This window comes from Chrysemys picta, chromosome 7 (assembly GCF_011386835.1).
Source record: "Chrysemys picta bellii isolate R12L10 chromosome 7, ASM1138683v2, whole genome shotgun sequence".
Classification (NCBI taxonomy): Eukaryota; Metazoa; Chordata; order Testudines; family Emydidae; genus Chrysemys; species Chrysemys picta.
In genome coordinates, this window is record NC_088797.1 from 22,411,097 (window position 1) to 22,431,811 (window position 20,715).

Below are 20,715 nucleotides of genomic sequence, written 5' to 3' on the forward strand. Positions count from 1 at the left end.
CCCCCTAGCTCCACCCACCCTGACCAGCCCCCATTCCTCCCTGGCCAGCCCCCATCTCCTCCCATCCACCCCAACCCCTCTTCCCTTCCCAGTCCCCCCACCCCATCTCCTCCCACCCAGTCCAGCCCAGCCTCTCCTTCCCCGAGACCTTCGGCCAGCCCCCATCTCCTCCCACCCACCCCACCCCATCTTCTTCCACCCAGCCCAGCCCCTCGGCCAGTCCCCATCTCCTCCCACCCAGCCCAACCCCTCTTCCCTTCCCAGTCCCCCCATCGCATCTCCTCCCACCCACCCCACCTTCTTCCACCCAGCCCCCATCTCCTCCAACCCAGCCCAAGCCCCTTCCCTTCCCCGGCCCCCATCTTCTTCCACCCAGTCCAGCCTAGCCCCTCTTTCCCCCAGCCCTTCGGCCAGCCCCCATCTCCTCCAACCCAGCCCAACCCCTCTTCCCTTTCCAGTCCCCCCAACCCATCTTCTTCCACCCAGCCTAGCAGCCTCCTCCTCCTCCCGCCCGTAACGCCCTGACTCCTTCCCGAATCCCGCCTACGATATTCTGATGAATATTCATGAGCGACTCATTAATTATTCATGAGGTTTCGCGGGCTTTTGCCGACCACGTGGGATCGTTTTTTCGCGCGCGGGATTCAGGCCGGTAGAGGAAGCTGCAGCTGAGATGGCGGTGAGCGGCGGGGCCCGGCTGGGGATGACCGCTTGGAAGCTGGTGTCTGGATGGGGGTGACTCCCGGGGCCTTGAAATCCCCCCCGGGTGCCCTGGGCTCTGCATGGGGGAGGAGGCCCTGGGGCACAGAACCCCCCCCCCCCGCGTGCCCTGGGCCCTGCATGGGGGAGGGGGCCCTGGGGCACAGAACGCCCCCCCCCCCCCCCGGGTGCCCTGGGCAGTGCATGGGGGAGGGGGCCCTGGGGCACAGAACTCCTCCCTGGGTGCTCTGGGCTCTGCATGAGGGAGAAGGCCCCTAAAGGTGATGTGTCTCTGTTGTCACACACACCGTGATCTGCCCACTGGGTAATTTGAAGATTATTTTAACTCTTTCCCCTGGGGGAGATGGTCTGTCCCTTCCCAGATCTGTTCTGGCACTATGTGGCCTGTTGGGAGGGTAGATCCATGGGGCATTAAGCATCCTTTCCACCTTACCTAGTTCTGTGGCCCCTGCATTGGGGAGAGAGGGGAGACCTGTGCATGCTCTATGGGACAGTCTGTTCTTCTGCCAGCCTCTAACGTGACTCTGCCTTTCCTGTAGGATTCCTCCGAGTCCCAGAACGTGGCCACCAGTCCTGCCCGTAGCTCTCGGCGAGATGCCTTCACTTCCAGTCCGGGCAGAGACCTGCCTCCTTTTGAGGATGAGTCAGAGGGGCTGCTGGGGACCGAGGGGCTCCCCGAAGAGGAGGAGGATGGAGAAGAGCTGATTGGGGATGGGATGGAAAGGTAGGGAGCATGCAGCAGTCGGGCGATGATGTGAGAAGCCTCCTGGGGTTGTTCTGTGCAGGCAGCGCCTTGGCAAAGGGGGCAGTACATTTGCCTTTCACCTCTGGACACAGGTTCAGATTCTTCTCAGGGGCATTAGGGAGAGAACTCATTGTCTTCAGCCTGGTCCTCGTTTGTGCACCCTTCAGAATAGCCCTTTGTAGTTCAGCATGTTCAAACTATGCAGGTGTTTCTAAAGGCACCATCAGCACCCTGGGATGTGTCTGCTGAAGAGAAGCCTGGGATGGGAACAGCAGAGGGGCTGCATAGCACTGGTGAGGGGTATGGACAGGCACCCAAGGCTGGGATAGCAGGGGAGTGAGGAGCGTTGGGTGAGCTGTGGGGGGTGAACTTGTACAGTTCCTGCCTGGACTGTGTCTGGCTCAGATCAGCACTTGCCCCTCACACAGGGGAGCATGAAACTCACAACCCTACTTCTTAAGCAACACTGTTCACTCTACAAGTATTGGAACCTTTGCAACTGGATTTAAAAAGAAACATCATCTACCCCAGGTCCAATAACAAACCAGGGAGCTGTGTGGTACAGAGACTGTTAGTTTGGGTTTGTATATTGGTATCGTTACCATAGTATTGGAGCTTCTGCCATTGCTAATGTGGAATTGTAAAATTCCTCTCTGTTTTGGTGGCTCCTTCTGACACCACCTTGCCCCAAACAGTAGAGTGTGGAAAAACACTGTCATTTGGCTAAAGCGCAAAGCTGACTAAGCTAGATCTGTGTGTGCGTAGGGACTACCGCCCGATTCCAGAGCTGGATGTCTATGAACCTGAAGGCCTGGCCTTGGATGATGAGGATGTGGAGGAACTGACCGCCAGCCAGAGGGAGGCAGCGGAACAGGCAATGAGGCAGAGGGACCGTGAGCTGGACCGTGGCCTGGGCCGCATGAGGAGGGGGCTGCTGTACGGTACGTGTCAATGAGATTTTAAAAGTGATGGTTTGTAACCTGCCCTTTCGGGAGAAGCTAGTCTCTCCCCCGCTGCGCAGAGTTATTTGCTCAGCCTGGATAGCCTGACCACTGTAGGAGCTCCACAGCCTGCTGAATAGCTAGGTGTTGAGGGGCCCGTGCAGCAGTGGGCTCACCTGAATCCCCCCCATACACAATCCCTTTGTGGTGGGCACTTCGGGAGCTCTGGCAGTAGCGATATTAGCCTGGTGCACTTGATGTGGCTGCTGCTGAGCCACGGCTCCCAGGTCCACATCAGGATTTGGGCTCATGCCCGGTAAGTGCTGGGCCGACTGCTGCACACCTGTTTATGGAGACTTCAAACCAAGCAATGAACCGTCTCTGATGGGCTGTCCCCTGGTCCCTTTAGAGGAAGGATAATTATTAACCCTGATGTCCAGTCCAGTCCCCCTTCTTTCTCTCTGGACACAGGTTCTGAGGTCAACCTCTGTGTACAGTTTTTGGAGTCTGCCTGGGGCTCTTGCTTTTACCTCCATAATCTCTGAAAAGCCAGTGTCTAAACCATATTTCTGTAACTTGCTCTTGGTACCTAAAGCTTGGGGGCTTCTGTAGACCAGAGCTTGGCTTGGCATGGGGAATAAAGACAACCTGGCGAATTGCAGACCATCAGTCATCTTCACTTCAGTACCTGGAAAGATAATGGAGTAAATAATTAAGCAATCAATTTGCAAACACCTAGAAGATAGCAAGTTGATAAGTAATAGCATGGATTTGTCAAGAACAAATTGTGTCAAATCAACCTAATAGCTTTCTTTGACAAGGTAACAAGCCTTGTGGATGGGGGGGGTGGGGAAGGGGTAGACGTGGTATATCTTCACTTTAGTAAGGCTTTTGATACTGTCTCGTGTGACTTTCTCATAAACAAACTAGGGAAATACAACCTACATGGAGCTACTATAAGGTCGATGCATAACTGGCTGGAAAACTGTTCCCAGAGAGTAGTTATCCAGTTCACAGTCAAGCTGGAAGGGCATATCAAGTGGGGTCCTGCAGGGATCAGGTCTGGTTCTGTTCAATATCTTTATCAATGACTTTGATAATGGCATAGAGAGTACACTTATAAAGTTTGCGGACGATACCAAGCTGGGGGGGTTGCAAGTGCTTCTGAGGAGAGGATTAAAATTCAAAATGATTTGGACAAACTGGAGAAATGATCTGAAGTAAATAGGATGAAATTCAATAAGGACAAATCCAAAGTACTCAATGTGTAAAATGGGAAATGACTGCTCAGGAAGGAGTACCGCAGAAAGGATCTGGGGGTTATAGTGGATCACAAGCTCAATTTGAGTAAAAGTGTAACTTTGTTGCAAAAAAAAGCAAACATCATTCTGGGATGTATTAGCAGGAGTGTTGTAAGCAAGACACGGGAAGTAATTCTTCTGCTCTACTCCAATTAGGCCTCAACTGGAGTATTGTGTCCAGTTCTGAGCGCCACATTTCAGGAAAGATGTGCACAAATTGGGTAGAATCCAGAGAAGAGCAACAAAAATGAGTAAAGGTCTAAAAAACATGACCTGTGACGGAAGATTGAAAAAATTGGGCTAGTTTAGTCTGGAGAAGAGAAGACTGGGGGGTGGGAACATAAGTTTTCAAGTACATAAAAGATTGTTACAGAGAGGAGAGAGAAGAATTGTTCTCTTTAACTTCTGAGAATAGGACAAGACGCAATGGGGGGAGGGATAGCTCAGTGGTTTGAGCATTGGCCTGCTAAACCCAGGGTTGTGAGTTCAATCCTTGAGGGGGCCACTTGGGGATCTGGGGCAAAATCAGTACTTGGTCCTGCTAGTGAAGGCAGGGGGCTGGACTCAATGACCTTTCAAGGTCCCTTCCAGTTCTAGGAGATGGGATATCTCCATTAATTAATTAAAAATGGGCTTAAATCTCATCAAGGGCAGGTTAGGTTGGACATTAGGAAAAACTTCTTAACTGTCAGGGTGGTTAAGCACTGGAATAAATTGCCTAGGAAAATTGTGGAATCTCTGTCATTGGAGATTTTTAAGAGCAGGTTAGACAAACACCTGTCAGGGATGGTCTAGATCAGGGTAATCTGCAGGCGGGCTGCGTAACAGTTGGTTTACATTGACTGTCCGCAGGCACGGCTGCCCACAGCTCCCAGTGGCCGCGGTTCGCCATTCCCGACCAATGGGAGCTGCAGCGGTGGCCGACGGGCCACAGGTTGCCCACCACTGGTCTAGATAATACTTAGTCCTGCCTTGAGTGCAGGGGACTGGGAAGACCTTTTGGGGCCCCTTTCAGTTCTACGATTCTATGATTCTGTGGTGGTAGAATAGAGCTTAGTTTGGTCTGGCTGTGTGTTGGGAACTTCTGACCATGCTTGCAAAGACATTATGGTCCATTCATTATATATATTTTTATATATAGAGAAGTGGGGCAGGGAGGTGTAGAGAGCAGGAATGTCAGCTCTGAGTGACACCTCTTTTTCTTTAAACTTTCAGATAGTGATGATGAAGATGAGGATCGTCCTTCCCGGAAGAGGCGGTTGGCAGAACGGGCTGCAGATGGGGCAGAGGAGGAGGATGAAGACATGATTGAGAGCATTGAGAATCTGGAAGACATGAAGGGACATTCAGTAAGGGAGTGGGTGTCTATGGCGGCTCCCCGGCTTGAGATCTACCACCGCTTCAAGAACTTCCTGAAGACCCATGTGGATGACCATGGGCACAATGTGTTCAAGGAGCGGATCAGTGACATGTGCAAAGGTACGGCTGACTGTGGGGTGGGTGGGAGTGGCAGATGAGCAGACCCACCTGGATGTTTTTTGTTGTTTTTTTGCAGTAGAACGCACTTTGGGGTGTCTGATATGGCATTTCCCCCTTCTTCCTTGGCTGTGGCACTCTACAGCTGTCTATTCCATATGTCCTCTTCCTCTCTTGTCTACCCCAAATGCTGAATCAGCTTTTTTAGGGGCTTTGTTGCTTTTGATGGAGCTGGCTGAATAATGCAGAACTTGGCTGCAAACTTTCCTCTAACTTCTTAATTCATGCCCCTTTTGTGTTCACTTTCCATTGTGCAGCTGAATTCTGCCAGCAGGAAGTGCTGCATAGGGGTGCAGATTGGAAGCTTACAGGCTCTGATACAAGACGAAGAGGAATTTTTTATTTGTTTCTTGGCATCATTTGCACCAGGAACCAGATCGTTCAAACAGGGAACAGAAACGGTGCCATATGACTTAGGAGACAGTCTCATCTCAGCAAAAAGCAAAATATCAGTCCCTGCCCCATAGAGCTTACATGAGGCACAGATTTGGGGGTCAGTCATCAAGCACAACATCCCAGGGGCTAGTAGTCGCTGATTTAGTTTTTTGGAGATGCTTGTATGACCAGGCATTGTGGCAAGGCCATTCAGTCTTGAAAACATTGCACTGGACTTCTGTGCTTTTTGGGAAGCTTCCCTGTTCTTTGTCAACTCAGCGATCAGAAATCTGATACTGGCGAGGAGAGATGCAGTAGAACATTGGCTAGAGGAGAACACTGACTACAGATGAAATCCACCCTACTTGTCCCCTCTACAGAGAACAGAGAGAGCCTGGTGGTGAACTATGAAGATCTGGCTGCCCGGGAGCATGTCCTTGCCTACTTTCTGCCAGAGGCCCCGGCTGAAATGCTGAAGATCTTTGACGAAGCAGCCAAGGAAGTGGTGCTGGCCATGTACCCCAAATACGACCGGATTGCTCAGGAGATCCATGTCCGTATCTCGCATCTGCCTCTGGTGGAAGAGCTGCGGTCACTCAGGTAGGCAATGGAGTTGGTATGGATGATGGCCAGTCCTGTGAGGGCCTTTGGACCATGTGTTTGGGATGGTGAGGCTTGCTGGAGCTACACTGACTAAAGTTCTGTGTGAGAAAATAGGAACTCTGGGCTATGCTGGGGGAAGGATGCCAATGGATCCAGCCTGTCCCAGTAGGATGATGGGCTCTGTTATTAAAGTTGCTCAAAGATGATGTTTCTGATGCCCCAAAAGATAAACCACAAACCTGTGAGAATAGGCTCACTGATCAGTGTTCCCCATTGGGTATCATACCTGCTGTGCCTGCTGCAAGGAGGCTGTGGCAGGTCTTTCTGCCTTCCCTGGAGCCTGCCAATGTCTTCCCTTCTCTCTTTAGGCAGCTGCACTTGAACCAGCTGATCCGAACCAGTGGCGTAGTGACAAGCTGCACAGGGGTCCTGCCTCAGCTCAGCATGGTCAAGTACAACTGTAGCAAGTGCAGCTTCATCCTGGGGCCCTTCTTCCAGTCCCAGAACCAGGAGGTGAAGCCCGGTTCCTGCCCAGAGTGTCAGTCGGTTGGCCCCTTTGAAATCAACATGGAAGAGGTAAAATTTAAACCCTTTATACAATGTTGACACATCTCCTGCAGTGGCACCTTCTTCCCACCTCTGTCCAATGAGGAACTGGATTGATGACAGGTCTGGTCCCTGGATCTAGATCCAGTTGTCTCTGGGCCTGAGAGTCCTTATCTGTTTGGCCGGTGTAAGGGCATGTCTGATAACATGTTGATCCCTATGCTATGTAGATACCTGAAGGTGCTGCAGGGTTGCAAACACTGAGCCTTCCAAACCACCCTCCTCTCCTCATTGTATGGCTAGGGGAACTGAGCCACAGAGTCACTGCAAGATAATAGCAGAACTACTAACTCAAAGCTCCTGGCTCCCATTTGTTGACCTAACCACTATACCATGCTCTTCCCTACAAGCTGAGTGTCTTTACCCAAGTGTTTCAACAATGGAGCCAGGAGCTGGATGGGTAAACACAACTAAGCTCTCCGTCATGCAGGTGGGTGCTGGAGAGTGAAATGCTTTGGTCAGGGCAACATGGCAGAAGCTTCCGCCAATTCCAGAGCTGTCTATCCAGCAGACGGCCTCTAGCCCTAAAGCTACTTCTAATCAATCCCCAGCCAATCCTGGCCCCCGCTCTTTACTCAGAGCCTAGTAAAGTCTAAACTAACTGCTCCAGCACTCTCCCTGGCCTCTTCTGCAAAGGCCCTTTGAAAAGCACCCGCGCAGGCTTTAAGGGCGTCTGACTCACTGTGCAACTTGCGTTTGTTATCCCAGACCGTCTACCAGAACTACCAGCGCATCAAAATCCAGGAGAGCCCTGGGAAGGTGGCAGCTGGCAGGCTGCCTCGCTCCAAGGATGCCATTCTCCTTGCTGACTTGGTCGACAGCTGCAAACCAGGGGATGAGATTGTAAGTCCGTTGGGGTGAGCGTGGAGCAGTTAAACTTATTCTCAGCCCTGTGGGGGGCATTGTGAGAACCTGGACTGTCACTTATGTGTGTGTATGTGGGGAGGGGTGATATTGGGGGCTGTCTTAGCTCTAAGACATGTCAGATTGGGCTTGAAAGTCATGTTTCCAGTGTCTTGAGAATGGAGCATTAGTGGGAGGAGGAGACAGTCTCGGGCCAGGTAAATTGGTACTTTCCTGCTACCTAGACATTAACCTGCCTTGTCCCTTTCTGTGCCTTCTAGGAGCTAACAGGGATCTATCACAACAACTACGATGGCTCACTGAACACAGCCAATGGATTCCCAGTATTTGCAACAGTGATCATGGCAAATCACATTGCCAAGAAAGATAACAAGGTGGCAGTTGGGGAACTGACTGATGAGGACATGAAGGTTATCATAGGCCTGTCTAAGGATGAGCAAATTGGGGAGAAAGTGAGTCTGCTTGAAACATTTCTCCTCCTGGCAGCTAGTTGTTTGCATGAGTCCAGATCAGAGAACAAAGTTAAACTGTGTGATATTATAGTGGGACATCTCAAGTTAGAGGGACACCATCAGCTCAAAAATCAGCTTCTCTCTGCAAAAGTCTTGCGCCCTGTAGGGCTAAGATGGCTGTCAATGAGAGTGAAAAATTGAAGAGAGGTGGATGAGACACTTAGTTTGCTTTGTAAATTTTTGTCAGCACTTTGTGTAGGGGCAACTTCACCATTCCTCCTGGATAGTTAATTCCCATCTTGTTTGTACAAGCCTTTCACACCACAACAGGGATAAAATAGGAAAAGGTGACTGAGGAAGCCACTGGACTTGACAGAGAGACTCCACAGGGGCAGTTCTGAAACGAGATTGATGCCAGCTGATGGGTGTCTCCCTGAAGCAGTGGCTGCCTAGTGGAGAGAGCAGAAAGAAGATCTAGCTCCAGTGTTCTGCATCTCATCACCTGTCTCTCTTGCCTTGCTCTCTAAGGGCAAGTGCCTAAAACGAGCATCTTCCCCTTAAAACATTCTGTCCCTGCGCCTTCTTAAAGGAGGGTTGTGATTTCAGGTTGGCAAGGAATAAGACTGGCTTAAACTGTTCAATTAGCAACCCTGTAACCTGCCAAGACCCGAGTTGATACACTAAAGGACACAGAGCCAGATTAAGCACCTATAGGGCAGGAAGCGTAATGTGGTGGGTTCAGATCCTTTAGCAAGGATGAGATCTCGGTCATCTCTATCCTGTCTTTAACTGCAGAGTCTGATGTTTTTAACTTTACTTCCACTGGGTGGAGCTGATACATCTATAAAGCCAGAGTTTTGGAAATAAAACTTCAGTTCTTTGTCCAAAAAAAAGTAGGTTTGAAATCAGTAGTGACCAATATCCAACATTTTGACAGAACTTGCTTTCATTGGGCATGCAAAAAAACAATTGCCTGTAATCTAAATACTTGGTCTTCAGCCATTAATCTGCACAGCAGATCACCAGTCTTAGTTATTCCTGCTGATAATAGTCAAATATTAATGTATCAGTTAAACAGGCTTCAACCAGAATCAGGATCTCTAACCCAGAACACAAAGTAACATATACAGTCTCTTCGCTGTATTTGGTGTGAAGTATGAATGTAGTGGTAATAGCGAATCCTGCACTGGATTGCACATTGAGTCCGGTGTTGATGAGCAGGACAATCATAGAACCTTTGTGGCGTATCGGTCGTATTATTGCATTGATGCGATGTTCCTCTCTATATAATAAAGGAATCCTTGATGTCAGCAGGGTGACTTCAACCATTGATTAGAATAGCCGCGTAGCTAATGAGTCTTGCTGCTTTTCATGCTAAATGTTGAATACAATGGGCCACTGAAAACTCTTCTGCCTTTCCTTTCAGATCTTTGCCAGCATTGCTCCATCTATTTATGGGCATGAAGACATCAAGAGAGGCCTGGCCCTTGCCCTGTTTGGTGGTGAACCCAAAAACCCTGGTAGGTGTGTTGTCAGTTGTATTCAGTGTGTGATTCCAGACCTGTTTCTACTGGTGCAGTGAAGAAAGTTAGGAATTATTTTTGTAATGTGACTTCTGGGTAAGAAGATCAGGAGTAGTAGAGTAAGGGGATGTCTCTGTGAATAGAACTAGGAACATATGTTCCACTCTACCGGAGTAGAAACACATAGTGAAGACGAGGTCCCGGCTCTGAAGAGCTAGAATTTAGGCCGCTAGCATCATGGGTTTAACATACCTCTGCCCCAAGCATTCTGGGTTTAGTGTCCTTGTGCCGGTCTGATGCCTGGGGAACCCTCACTGCTTCCTCCTTGTGTACGGAGTGTCTTATTTCAACTGGGGGAAGAAATGCGACATCGCACACCTAGATGTAAAAGAACCAGGTTCCACAAGGGGAGGGCTGAGATGTGTACTAGATGTGTCCCTGGGCCAGCCATGTGTACTAGAGCTCGGTGACCCTGGATCTCTTGCAGATCTATTTGGGTGGATTTTTGCACTTGCGTAAGTCCATTGGCGAGTGAATTGGGAACCCCTCGAAATGTTCACAACTCAAACTCACACTGAAGGTGGCGGCGGGTGGGAGGCGAAGAGGGAGGCAGAAGGAATTGATCTTTAAACAAGACTTTCTGGCTTTTGCTCAGGAAGTAGTATTCTGAGTGCCGATGGACCCACTTGCACATTCCTGGTCTGAGGGAAACCATCAGATTTCACGGTTCTTGCCAAACTCTAACAAACCCTGAACACCCAACGCTGTATTTCTTAAGTTTCCCTGTCAAACACTCACCCCTTCCTAGTGCTCTTGTTTCCTTTCGATTACATACTGCTCCATTAGAGGGCAGTATCATTGTTAAAGTGTATAAAAGCTACTTTTCCCTAAGTCCTCTCCTATTTCTGACCTGGCTGTAGGTGGCAAACACAAAGTCCGTGGTGATATCAATGTCTTGCTTTGCGGAGATCCAGGCACAGCCAAATCTCAGTTCCTCAAGTATGTGGAGAAGGTGTCCAGCAGAGCCATCTTCACCACTGGCCAGGGTGCTTCTGCTGTTGGTCTGACTGCCTATGTTCAGAGGCACCCAGTCAGCAGAGAGTGGACCCTGGAGGCAGGGGCACTGGTGCTGGCAGACAGGGGTGTCTGCTTGATAGATGAGTTTGACAAGGTGAGCACCGACTTATCTACGCAGTAAAGCAGAGCTAATGGGGTGTGGGTTAGGGGCTGTCTTGGCTGAGGAGTTCAGTGGCTCATGACTCCTCTCCCCCCCCCACCAATGTTTTATCTGTTGCTTGTGGGAGAGAATGACCCAGGCTGGTGTGGATGCCCTTTGTTAGGCTCCAGCTAGGCTCACAATGCAGTTCACGTGCGTGTGTGATGCTCAGGAAAGTTATCAAAGTCCCCTTCATGCAATGCCCCCCTCTGAAGCACTTCATCCCTGACCTGGAGGGATGAAGGGAGCTCAGATTGTCTCCCATTCGTTCTTTGGTCTCTGGGGCTAACGAGTGCCCATTCTGGTGGTGTGGTGCCAGTGTCATTAGGAACTGCATGGAGACACCGTTTCCCATAGGCCACTGAGACCTCATCAGGTGGTGTGAGCTATCACTTGCTACTGAGCTGGGCCAGATTTTAATGGGTCTCCTAAGAGCAAGTGAAAGTTGGATTTGCCACCACAGTTGACTAGAGGGGGCTGGCCTGAATCCGAGCCATCTGCTGAACTCCCCACAGGTCCAGCAGCAGGTAGGTAAGGCATGAATCTGAGGATCTAAGGGCAGTTTGTAGCAGTGAAGGAAGCAGATGCCTCCTGTCCTTGAAATATCTGTGCCCCCTAAACTAGGGCTCATGGATCCACCCTACATCCTCTCCTGCCTGGGGAAATGTTAAAACAAGTTTCTCAGCTCTGTATGGCAAGCTCTTGTGAAGTGGGTGGGGACTGGTGATTTTTTTTTTTTTTTCCCCCTCTCCCTCCCTTCCCGCTGCAACCCTGGCAGCACGCACCTAGTGTAGGCTCCTGGAAATTGGACCATGAGGCCCTGTGTAACATGTTCCTTCACTCTTGGCCTCCTGCAGGATAGTGGGCACCAGTGTATGTTAAAGTCTTTGCTTTCTCCTAGATGAACGACCAGGACAGGACCAGTATCCACGAAGCCATGGAGCAGCAAAGCATCTCCATCTCGAAGGCTGGCATAGTCACCTCTCTGCAGGCCCGCTGCACAATTATTGCTGCTGCCAACCCTATAGGTAAGTACCTGGGGACCAGGAGAGCAGGGAGTCCCTGTCTCAGACCCATGGTATCAGTTTTGCAGTCACCAGAACTGCTACACTGCCTCTTTATGTACCTCTGGTCACCAGACCCTCTAACTCTGTTACTACATGTGCTGTCTGGAGACAGAAACCATACCCACAGGAACAAGGTTATGATGCTGGATGAAGGGTCTCATGGGGGGGCACATGAGCTTGTTTGACCATGAGGGAATCCATCTGTGATGCAGGTGGGCGCTATGACCCGTCGCTGACTTTCTCAGAGAACGTGGATCTGACGGAGCCCATCATCTCTCGATTCGATGTCCTGTGTGTGGTGAGAGACACGGTGGACCCAGTTCAGGTACAGGCCAAAATGTGACCCACAGCTTATGCGGTGGTGGGGGTGCCACTGCCCATGCCGACAGGGAGCTGGTTGGGTTCTGATGCCTACCATGCTGTGATAGCACTGAAGTGGTGGGAAGAGGGGCATAGGGCAGAGCTACCCCTTGCCTTGGTGCTTTTGCCAAGTGAAGTCTCCCAAGCCTCAGCAGGTCATTGACTACAGGCTGCTTGGGGGCCCCAACCTCCACCCCTAAGACTTATCTCATTCCAGCCACGTTCCTTTCATCCAATTCCTTGAATGCCTCTCCCTCTGTCTCCATTTCACCCTGTGGCCAGTTGAGTAACTAACTCCTTGAATTGGCCATTCAGGGCATGGAGAGAGGATTGCACCTCACCCCTTCCCTCGAGGCAAGAGAGCTTCATCCCCCCATTCTCCGCAAAGACGCCACAACATCTCCCAGCATCATCCAGAGCCTTACTCAAACCTAGGTGTCTATCAGGGCTGTGTACAGCCCCATCCTTCATGCTGTGAGAGCTCCTCTAATTGTTCCTCCTCCTGGGGCACTTCCCCTTCAGCGTAGTGAGGATTTCCACCCTGCCTCAAAAAAGAATGACATTGCTTCTATAAATGTGACTTGTCCTTATTGCAGCACAGTCTCCACCCAGCAACTGGCTGAGATTCCTTTTTGGAACCAGTGCACATGGCTCCAACATGCACTGGGGTCTCTGTCGAATGCCATGAGGCCCCTGCTCCCTTTTTCCAAAGACTGAGTGTGACTCTTCAAGTCTTAGCCAGCCTGTGACGGCCTGGGAATCAGCCTGGGTCCCCTTGTCTGAGTACAACCATTGGCCAACTGCGCACCTATCCCCAAGCTTCTGCTAGGTCATAGAATATCAGGGTTAGAAGGGACCTCAGGAGGTCATCTAGTCCAACCCCCTGCTCAAAGCAGGACCAATCATGAAATCCCAGATCCTTAAATGGCCCCCTCAAGGAGTGAACTCACAACTCTGGGTTTAGCAGGCCAATGCTCAAACCACTGAGCTGTCTATCTGCAGCACACAGCTGCGTGGTTGAATTCAGCTGCAGTAGCAGCGATGGCCTGTTACTCCTACCATTGTCCTGCAGGACGAGATGCTAGCCCGATTTGTCGTGGGAAGCCACATCAAACACCACCCTGGCAGCAAAGACGTAGTGAATGGAGATGCCCAGGAGATTATCCTCCCTAACACCTATGGCGTGGATCCCATCCCCCAAGAGATCCTGAAGAAATACATCATCTATGCCAAGGAGAAGGTCCACCCTAAGCTAAACCAGATGGACCAAGACAAGGTAGCCCGGATGTACAGTGATCTCCGGAAGGAGTCCATGGTGAGTAGACTTAAATAAAGGGCTAAGTGGGGGGAGCTACCTGGATCAGGAGTGGACTACCCCAAGATCTTCCTACTTGTTCATGTTGTGTCCCTCACCATAGTATCTGGGTATGAAGCTCTGGGTCGCCTTGCCAAAAGGACTGGACTGTGTCCAATGTTGTAGAGACACCTGGTAAATAAGTGGTTCTGCCTCATCTGAATGTAAAGGTACATAGGTTAGTAGTGAGGTTTTGTATGCCACAAGGCTAATACGTTCTGCTCCATTGCGCTCTCTGGTAGGAATCAATGGAGATATCTTAAATATATTGGCTTTGCTGCTGTGGAATCCCATAAGCTCCTGCTGCGTCTTTGGACTTCCTTTGAGGTGGTCACATTCTCCACCTTCACCCCTGGGGGCTGAGGGAAGCGCTATGGCTGCAGTGCTTTCCCATTGAGCCTATGGACTCCTCCCGAGGGATCCTGAATCTTCCTCTTCTCAACTGAATCTGATGGGGCCACAAGGAGTTTCATGGACCTTGGGAAAATGTAGTTTAATGTCTGACTTAATCTGTTTTTTTTTTAAATTCCCTACTAAGAATGGGTGGGGGGCGGGGGGAATAACCCTTTCATGCCTCTCATCATAAAAAAAGCAAAATAAGGGGCAAAAGCACCTTTATAGCTCACCTTTAAGTGAATTAATGGTGTTGTCTGTCTAGGCCCATAAGTATCAATTGCCTTTCCCCATATTGCACTATGCCTGCCAGCAGGTGGTGCGGTTTCCTTGGTTTCTGAAGCTTCTTGGTCATGAGGGTTCATGACCAGTCACCTACAGTAGGTAGCCTTGCATCTCAAGCAGACATGCATGGGCTGAGAAGGGCCTGTGTAAAGAGCCTGGTCTGCTCTCTCTCATGTTCTGTGTGCCCTTGTAATATTGTCCCCCCCTCGCTCCATAGGCCACTGGCAGCATCCCCATCACGGTGCGTCACATCGAGTCCATGATCCGCATGGCTGAGGCCCACGCCCGCATTCACCTGCGGGACTATGTGGTGGAGGACGACGTCAACATGGCCATCAGGGTGATGCTGGAGAGCTTCATTGACACTCAGAAGTTCAGCGTCATGAGGAGCATGCGGAAGGTGTGTGGGAAGGGGCTCATGGGTTGGAGTCACTTAACCAGCTAGATTAAGGCTCCATCTGAACTGATCGGGTTGGAAACCAGTTTGGTTTGGACAGTGGCTAAAACACTGATCTTTACCTTTATACCACCTCCACAGAACAAACCCATCTTGGGGTTTTGCATTGATGTACAGGGCATCTTGGGGGACAAAGAGGATATGGCCAGAGTGCACTGCTCTATGGCTATTCTGGGCTAGTGAAATGGCCCATAGAAAGCTGTTACAAGCAGGTGTAATTTAGAGCACCCCCTGGCCTGTTCTACACTGTGCCGAGGTTGGAACCAGATCTAGAGAAATGTTAAAAAGGTACCTTAAAGGGGACGTGTATGATCCAGCGCTAGGAGCATTGTGCTGCCTCATTCTCCTCTTTCCCTCTCCTCCCTTCCAGAAGTAGACAATTGTACAATCTCCTTTGTTGCATCTTGGCGTGGACACACACTCTCTCTCTCTCTCTCTCTCTCTCTCTCTTCATATGGGAAGGTACCCTGGGCTGCACCCTGGTCACTCTGGTTTTAACATGCAAGTGTCTATGCTTTTCCTAAGAGCCAAAGATCCTGGCTTTGAATTATGCTCTGCTTTTGGCTGGCTGCTCAACTCAATTGGCTCAGCTCAAGTTACTGCTTGGATCTGTGAGACTCCTGGCCACTTTCTTGGGCTGGGGGCTGTGATCAGCAAGTTTTAAGCTTGGGAGGTCGCTGTGAAATCTGTAGAATTCCAGGCCATATATAGACTATGCTGCTATATAGACCTTTCTCCCAAGTGCGGGCCCTCCCCCAAAAGCCCTGTCTTCCAGCCTTTGGGGAGCATCAGGGTTGGGTCCTAAGCCTGTGGGGATATCCTATATTGCAAGATCAGAGAGCACCTGATGGAGGTTCCTCAGCCTAGTTAAAGTAAATATGTTCACCCTATGGATTCTGCAAATGTCTCCTGAGCCACTAACGTGGCTGGCAAAGGCCTGTGTTGCAAAGGCTAGTCAGAACCGTGAAGGAGGGTGTGAAATGGAAATGAATGTTTTCGTTTTTTACTTGACAGCTTAAGCCTCACCGTCCCACGCAGTATGTCTACACTACAAGTGCTACAGCTGCAGCTATGCCACTGTAGTGTAGATATTTCCTACGTTGCTGGAAGGGGGGTTTCCATCAATGTACTTAATCCACCTCTCCAAGAGGTATTAAATAGGTCAACAGAAGAGTTCTTCCTTCTACCTTGCCCTGCCTACACCAGAGATTAGGTTGACTAACCCCGGCCCTCGAAGAGAAATTTTTAACAGCCCTAATGGATGTAGCTAGGTCAATCTAATTGTTAAGTGTAGACCAGCTGTTACACTTGTGTCCTGCGTGCCGGTCATAGGTTGTGTGGCCCTCTGACTCTAACCCTCTTGGATCTTCCTTTGCTTCCCAGACCTTTTCCCGTTACCTGGCTTTCAGACGAGACAACAACGAGCTCTTGCTGTTTATTCTGAAACAGCTTGTGGCAGAACAGGTGATGTATCAGAGGAACCGCTATGGGGCCCAGCAGGACACCATCGAGGTGCCAGAGAAAGACCTGGTGGATAAGGTATGGGATAGGTTCTATGCACTGCACTCTGCTGGGGGGGACTGACTGCTCCCTGACCCTCCCCTGCTCTCTGACCCTGGACCCTTGGGCTCCCCCTTAACCTTCAGTGCTAATGGTCCAGAGTTCTCCTTGCTGTATGTAAAAGGAGATGCTTGTGATACCATAGAGGAGCAAGAAACCAGCTGTTCCAGCCCTAGCAGACTGTGCGTTGGGATGTCTATTTTGAAGTCTTCTCTAGGGTACTCTATTACCACTGTCAATCTGCCAGAGGGTCATAGGTGCCTTTAAAGGGACCCTGTCAGACTAATAATGTTTTTCAAAACCTCCTTGCCTGAGTTGCTGCACCAGAAGAATGTGGCATTAGACATAAGCCATTTTAAATGAAGTCTAGCTTTCAGTCTGTCTCTTGCCTCTTCGCTTTTCTCCCATCTGGGTAATAGAATAGTGGCTTTCACTTATTCCTGATCAGTTTTGTTTTCTGGTTCTCGTGCGCTAGTAAATACTGCTGCAGTATTTGGACAGCAGAGCCCGCGGAGTAGCTGGTGCTTGCCCCATTGAGTTTAGTCTGATTGGACAATGAGCTCTCAGAATGGGAAAAGCAAGTGATTATACAAGCAGTGATCGGTAAAGATCATGCCTACTCCTGTCCTCCCTCCCCTCCACTGCCCCAGTCACTGAGGCTTGGTCTACACTAAACCCCCAAATCGAACTAAGGTACGCAACTTCAGCTACGTGAATAACGTAGCTGAAGTCGACGTACCTTAGTTCGAACTTACCGCGGTCCAGACCCGGCAGGCAGGCTCCCCCGTCGACTCCGCGTACTCCTCGCAGCGAGCAGGATTACCGGAGTTGACGGGGAGCACTTCTGAGTTCGATTTATCGCGTCCAGACAAGACGCGATAAATCGAACCCAGAAGTTCGATTGCCTGCCGCCGAACCAGCGCGGTAAGTATAGACAAGCCCTTAGTGTTTACGGCTTCCCTGTCTGCCTGTAAGCTTTTTTTTAACTAAACTGAACTGTTGGCCCTCACGTGGGACGTCTCTGAACAGTCCATGGCACCAGGAGAGTATCAAATTTCCCGTTCCTTCCTTCTTTACGTCTTGGTCACTGTCATGGAACGTGCCTAATAACTGTACCTCTTTCAAATGTCAGGTCCACCAGAGTGGTTTGTGAATTCAGCCCCTCTTATTAGAGAAGGCTCTTGTGCAGATCAGAAATCCCAGGGTAACTCGGTGCATGCTGCATATGATGGGTCTCAGCTTTCCCTAGTTATGGTTGCATTTTAGATCAAATGGAAGTAAAGAACAGGCAGAAAGCAGGCAGGTGCTGAGCTAGCATCCTCCATGCAGCTCTCCCCAGTCCTGCAAGCCTGGGCCTCAGCTGAGCAGAGACTGCTCATTTTCATGAATGGTGTGAGCCTTCTGCAGTGGAAAGTCTTTTCTGAAATGAGCATTAACGCCTCCCTCTGTTCTCTTCTCCCAGGCTCGCCAGATCAACATTCACACCCTCTCTGCCTTCTACGACAGCGAGCTGTTCAAGATGAACAAGTTCAGCCGCGACGTGAAACGGAAGGTGATCGTCCAGCAATTTTAAGGACAGCGGCAGAAACTGCCTTGTGTGCAAGGGAGAGGAGAAGTCGGCATGTGTCCCACCCAGGAATGCAACTGGAAATAGGAGAACCGGAGCACTCAGCCATTCCCTTGCTTGCTTTGTGCCTTATGGATTAAGGGAGTGCCTTAGGAGTGCTGAGCAGCAGAAGGACTTGTAAATAGAGTTAAATAGGTAAAGGCCCAGCTAAGTCTGTTTGTTAGCAGCTTTGGTAACTCTTTTGTCTCTTAGCTGAACCTGATAGGTGAGAATTGCTGGTTGTCACATGGGCTGGATGTTTTACACCCTCCCCACTTCCTCCATGCCGAGCTCCGACTTGAGGTTCCCCCTGAAGGCACGGCTGGAGCAGTACCAGCAGAAGGGCATTCCTTCGCTGGCAGATACGTTCCAGTGAGATCACCATAGCCGTCAGCCTCCTGTTTCTGGTTACTGCCTAATGGATAGCAATCAGGACTGGTGTGTGGAGATCTGAAACGGACTCCTTGGGAGATGGGGAGAAACTGGCCTCCCAGGCTGAATCCCTTGGGTCTGACAGTTGACGTTTCCCTAGGCCCCTTCATGGGCCAACCTTGTGCTTGGGCTCAGCTGGAGGGGCTTGGTGAGACTTTAACATGGCACCTAGAACACAAACGCTTCAAACATTAGAGCTCTTTAAGTGGTTATTGGCAAAGGAGGGGGCCGGTATTGCATCTGTCTTGCATGGGGCAGGGTCCAAAGTCCCTAGTGGGTTGTTAAATGCTTTGGTGGGTGGCACATTCTGCCTTACGTAGGGGTACAGGTCAGAACTGGAACAAGCAGCAGAACCCTCCTAAGCCCACAATATAGCTTAGGAGTGAAGCGTCACCCTCCCCCTTCCCCCGCCAGTCCTAAAGCAACCTAGCTTGTACAGAACGCTGGCTGGCTGGCGAGCCTGTCTTCAGTGCAAAGTGTTCCAGTGTTCTTAAGGGCAAAGTCAGTTGAGACGCCACAGATGTGAGAGCTGTGGGTGTGAGAACCCCAGCAGGACAACATGCAGGAAGAAATCTGTTGGGGTCGGATAGTCTGAACACGTTCCTGTGTCACACCTGCTTTTTGTATATTCGACTGCGAGTCTTGTGCTCTTTTACTGTGAGTTTGAATACATGTGTTTTGAATATGCCTGTGTTCATATTCCTCTGGAAATTTCCCCCACTGCAGTAAGGAAGTATAAGCATGACTGAGCGGGTTGCCTGCTCTCATCCTTTGTCTTGCTATGTGTCTTCTCCACCATTCAAAATGGAGGCTCACAGCGAGAGGGAGGAGCCATTTTATCTCCTGGGGTTTGATATCCTGGTCCTGCTTTTGTACTTGCACTTACCAGGTAACTGTCACTGTGAGGAGGGGTGGGAATGGACTGGGCACCTATTGAAGAACCGGGGATGGGCGGGTGGGGAACAGACTGGGCACGCAGTAGTTTTCTCTAGGCTATTCAACATTTCCTCACCGTGATGAGACAATAGGAGACTGCCGCACAGGGCAAGGAGAATGATCGACGCTCTACCATTTCTGCCCGAGGCCAGTAGCGGCTGGGCCTTTGAATGATACCTGGGTCTGTGGACTTTTTCTGGTTCCTATAGAGTGTGTGGGTCTGATGGCCAGGCCCAACCACTGTTCTAAACCACTCAACCCCTTGTTGTGTTCCACTGGCTCTCCGTAGGCTCCTGCCTCTCCTGTGAACTGCACTGTGATCGTGGCCTTAAACTGCAGCCCAGCAACCCCGGTTCCCTTCCTTTTTAATATACAGCCTCCATGTCAATCTGCAGTCTTGGCTGAGTGGCTGCTACTTACATTTCAGTGTGGCACAGCCCTAGACCATGTCCAAGAGCAGTTCAGCTAGTTGGCTTTAAGTGCAATTTGCCCAGCTGGTGTAGAACAGCCTCAAACCTGGGTTTAGACTGCCCCCACCTACTCTAGAACGTGTCTTGGAAATGGCTGTACCTGCTGTGTGGGGTCCAGGCAAACTCCTTGCTGTTTAGATGCCTTTCACAGAACTTGTCCCCAGTTACTGGCGGTGGTGGCTCCTTACCCATAGGTCACATCCCCACACAGCTTGGCTATAACTCTTGGCAGCAGGGCAGCTAACAGTGATCTAGGTTAGCACATGACTCTTGCTGCCTTTGTGCAGTGTAAACCAGACTCCTACCCGGTGTTAGTATAACTGGCTTGACTTTCCCCTGGGGCTCTATGTGGCAGGGCTTCCCATTGCGGCTCATGGGCATGTCTTCCTGACACCCTCTCCCTTGCTGGAGGATTTTTGTCTCCACAATGTACTGATATAAATATGATTAGCTAGTACGCTAGGTGTGGATGTGCCCATGTGGTTGTCATGGCAGAGCTGGGGTGTGGATACAACCTATAACTTGTAACCAGCTGGGGTGATCTGAGCTTAAAGCTCTTTTCATAATCATGGCTAAAGGCGGTAACCTGGACGGAACCTTTTAGCGTGAACAGCGTCCCAGTAGCACCCAAAGCTTGTTGTGATTTTTAGCGTACAGGGCTTTGAACACCTCACCTGCTACTGCCTGAGGTGGTGGGGAAGGCATAGTGAGGGACAAATGGCCTGGGAGAGCAGCTGGGAATTCTGTGGCTGGCTCAGCCATTCTCTGTCACTCAAGGCAGGAGATGCCTCCACTGGAAGAGGGCAAGGAGTCAAGGACCTTCAGTTTGAGATGTTGCTAGCCCTGCCCCCAATGCTACACATACCATGAGCTACTGGGCTTCACCCTTCACATTGTTGCATTGTCCAGCCCA

At 50.4% G+C, this 20,715-nt stretch overlaps 1 protein-coding gene across 1 annotated transcript; it reads left to right on the plus strand.

The window, feature by feature from the left end:
* Positions 1-538: 538 nt before the first annotated feature.
* Positions 539-19,081, plus strand: MCM2 (minichromosome maintenance complex component 2). The gene is made up of 16 exons (XM_065552935.1): positions 539-679; positions 1,260-1,444; positions 2,231-2,406; positions 4,923-5,186; positions 5,999-6,218; positions 6,590-6,797; positions 7,536-7,670; positions 7,952-8,143; positions 9,570-9,663; positions 10,587-10,837; positions 11,784-11,910; positions 12,162-12,274; positions 13,382-13,624; positions 14,559-14,741; positions 16,182-16,337; positions 17,821-19,081. The coding sequence occupies exons 1-16, from the start codon at positions 674-676 to the stop codon at positions 17,929-17,931; spliced, it is 2,664 nt and encodes an 887-aa protein (XP_065409007.1). The 5' UTR covers positions 539-673; the 3' UTR covers positions 17,932-19,081.
* The last annotated feature ends 1,634 nt before the right edge of the window (positions 19,082-20,715 follow it).

Excerpts from the sequence above, each read along its gene's own strand:
- MCM2 (XM_065552935.1), top strand. Across the intron at positions 6,798-7,535 it reads TTGAAATCAACATGGAAGAG|ACCGTCTACCAGAACTACCA; the intron begins GTAAAATTTAAA and ends TTGTTATCCCAG. Across the intron at positions 11,911-12,161 it reads TGCTGCTGCCAACCCTATAG|GTGGGCGCTATGACCCGTCG; the intron begins GTAAGTACCTGG and ends TCTGTGATGCAG.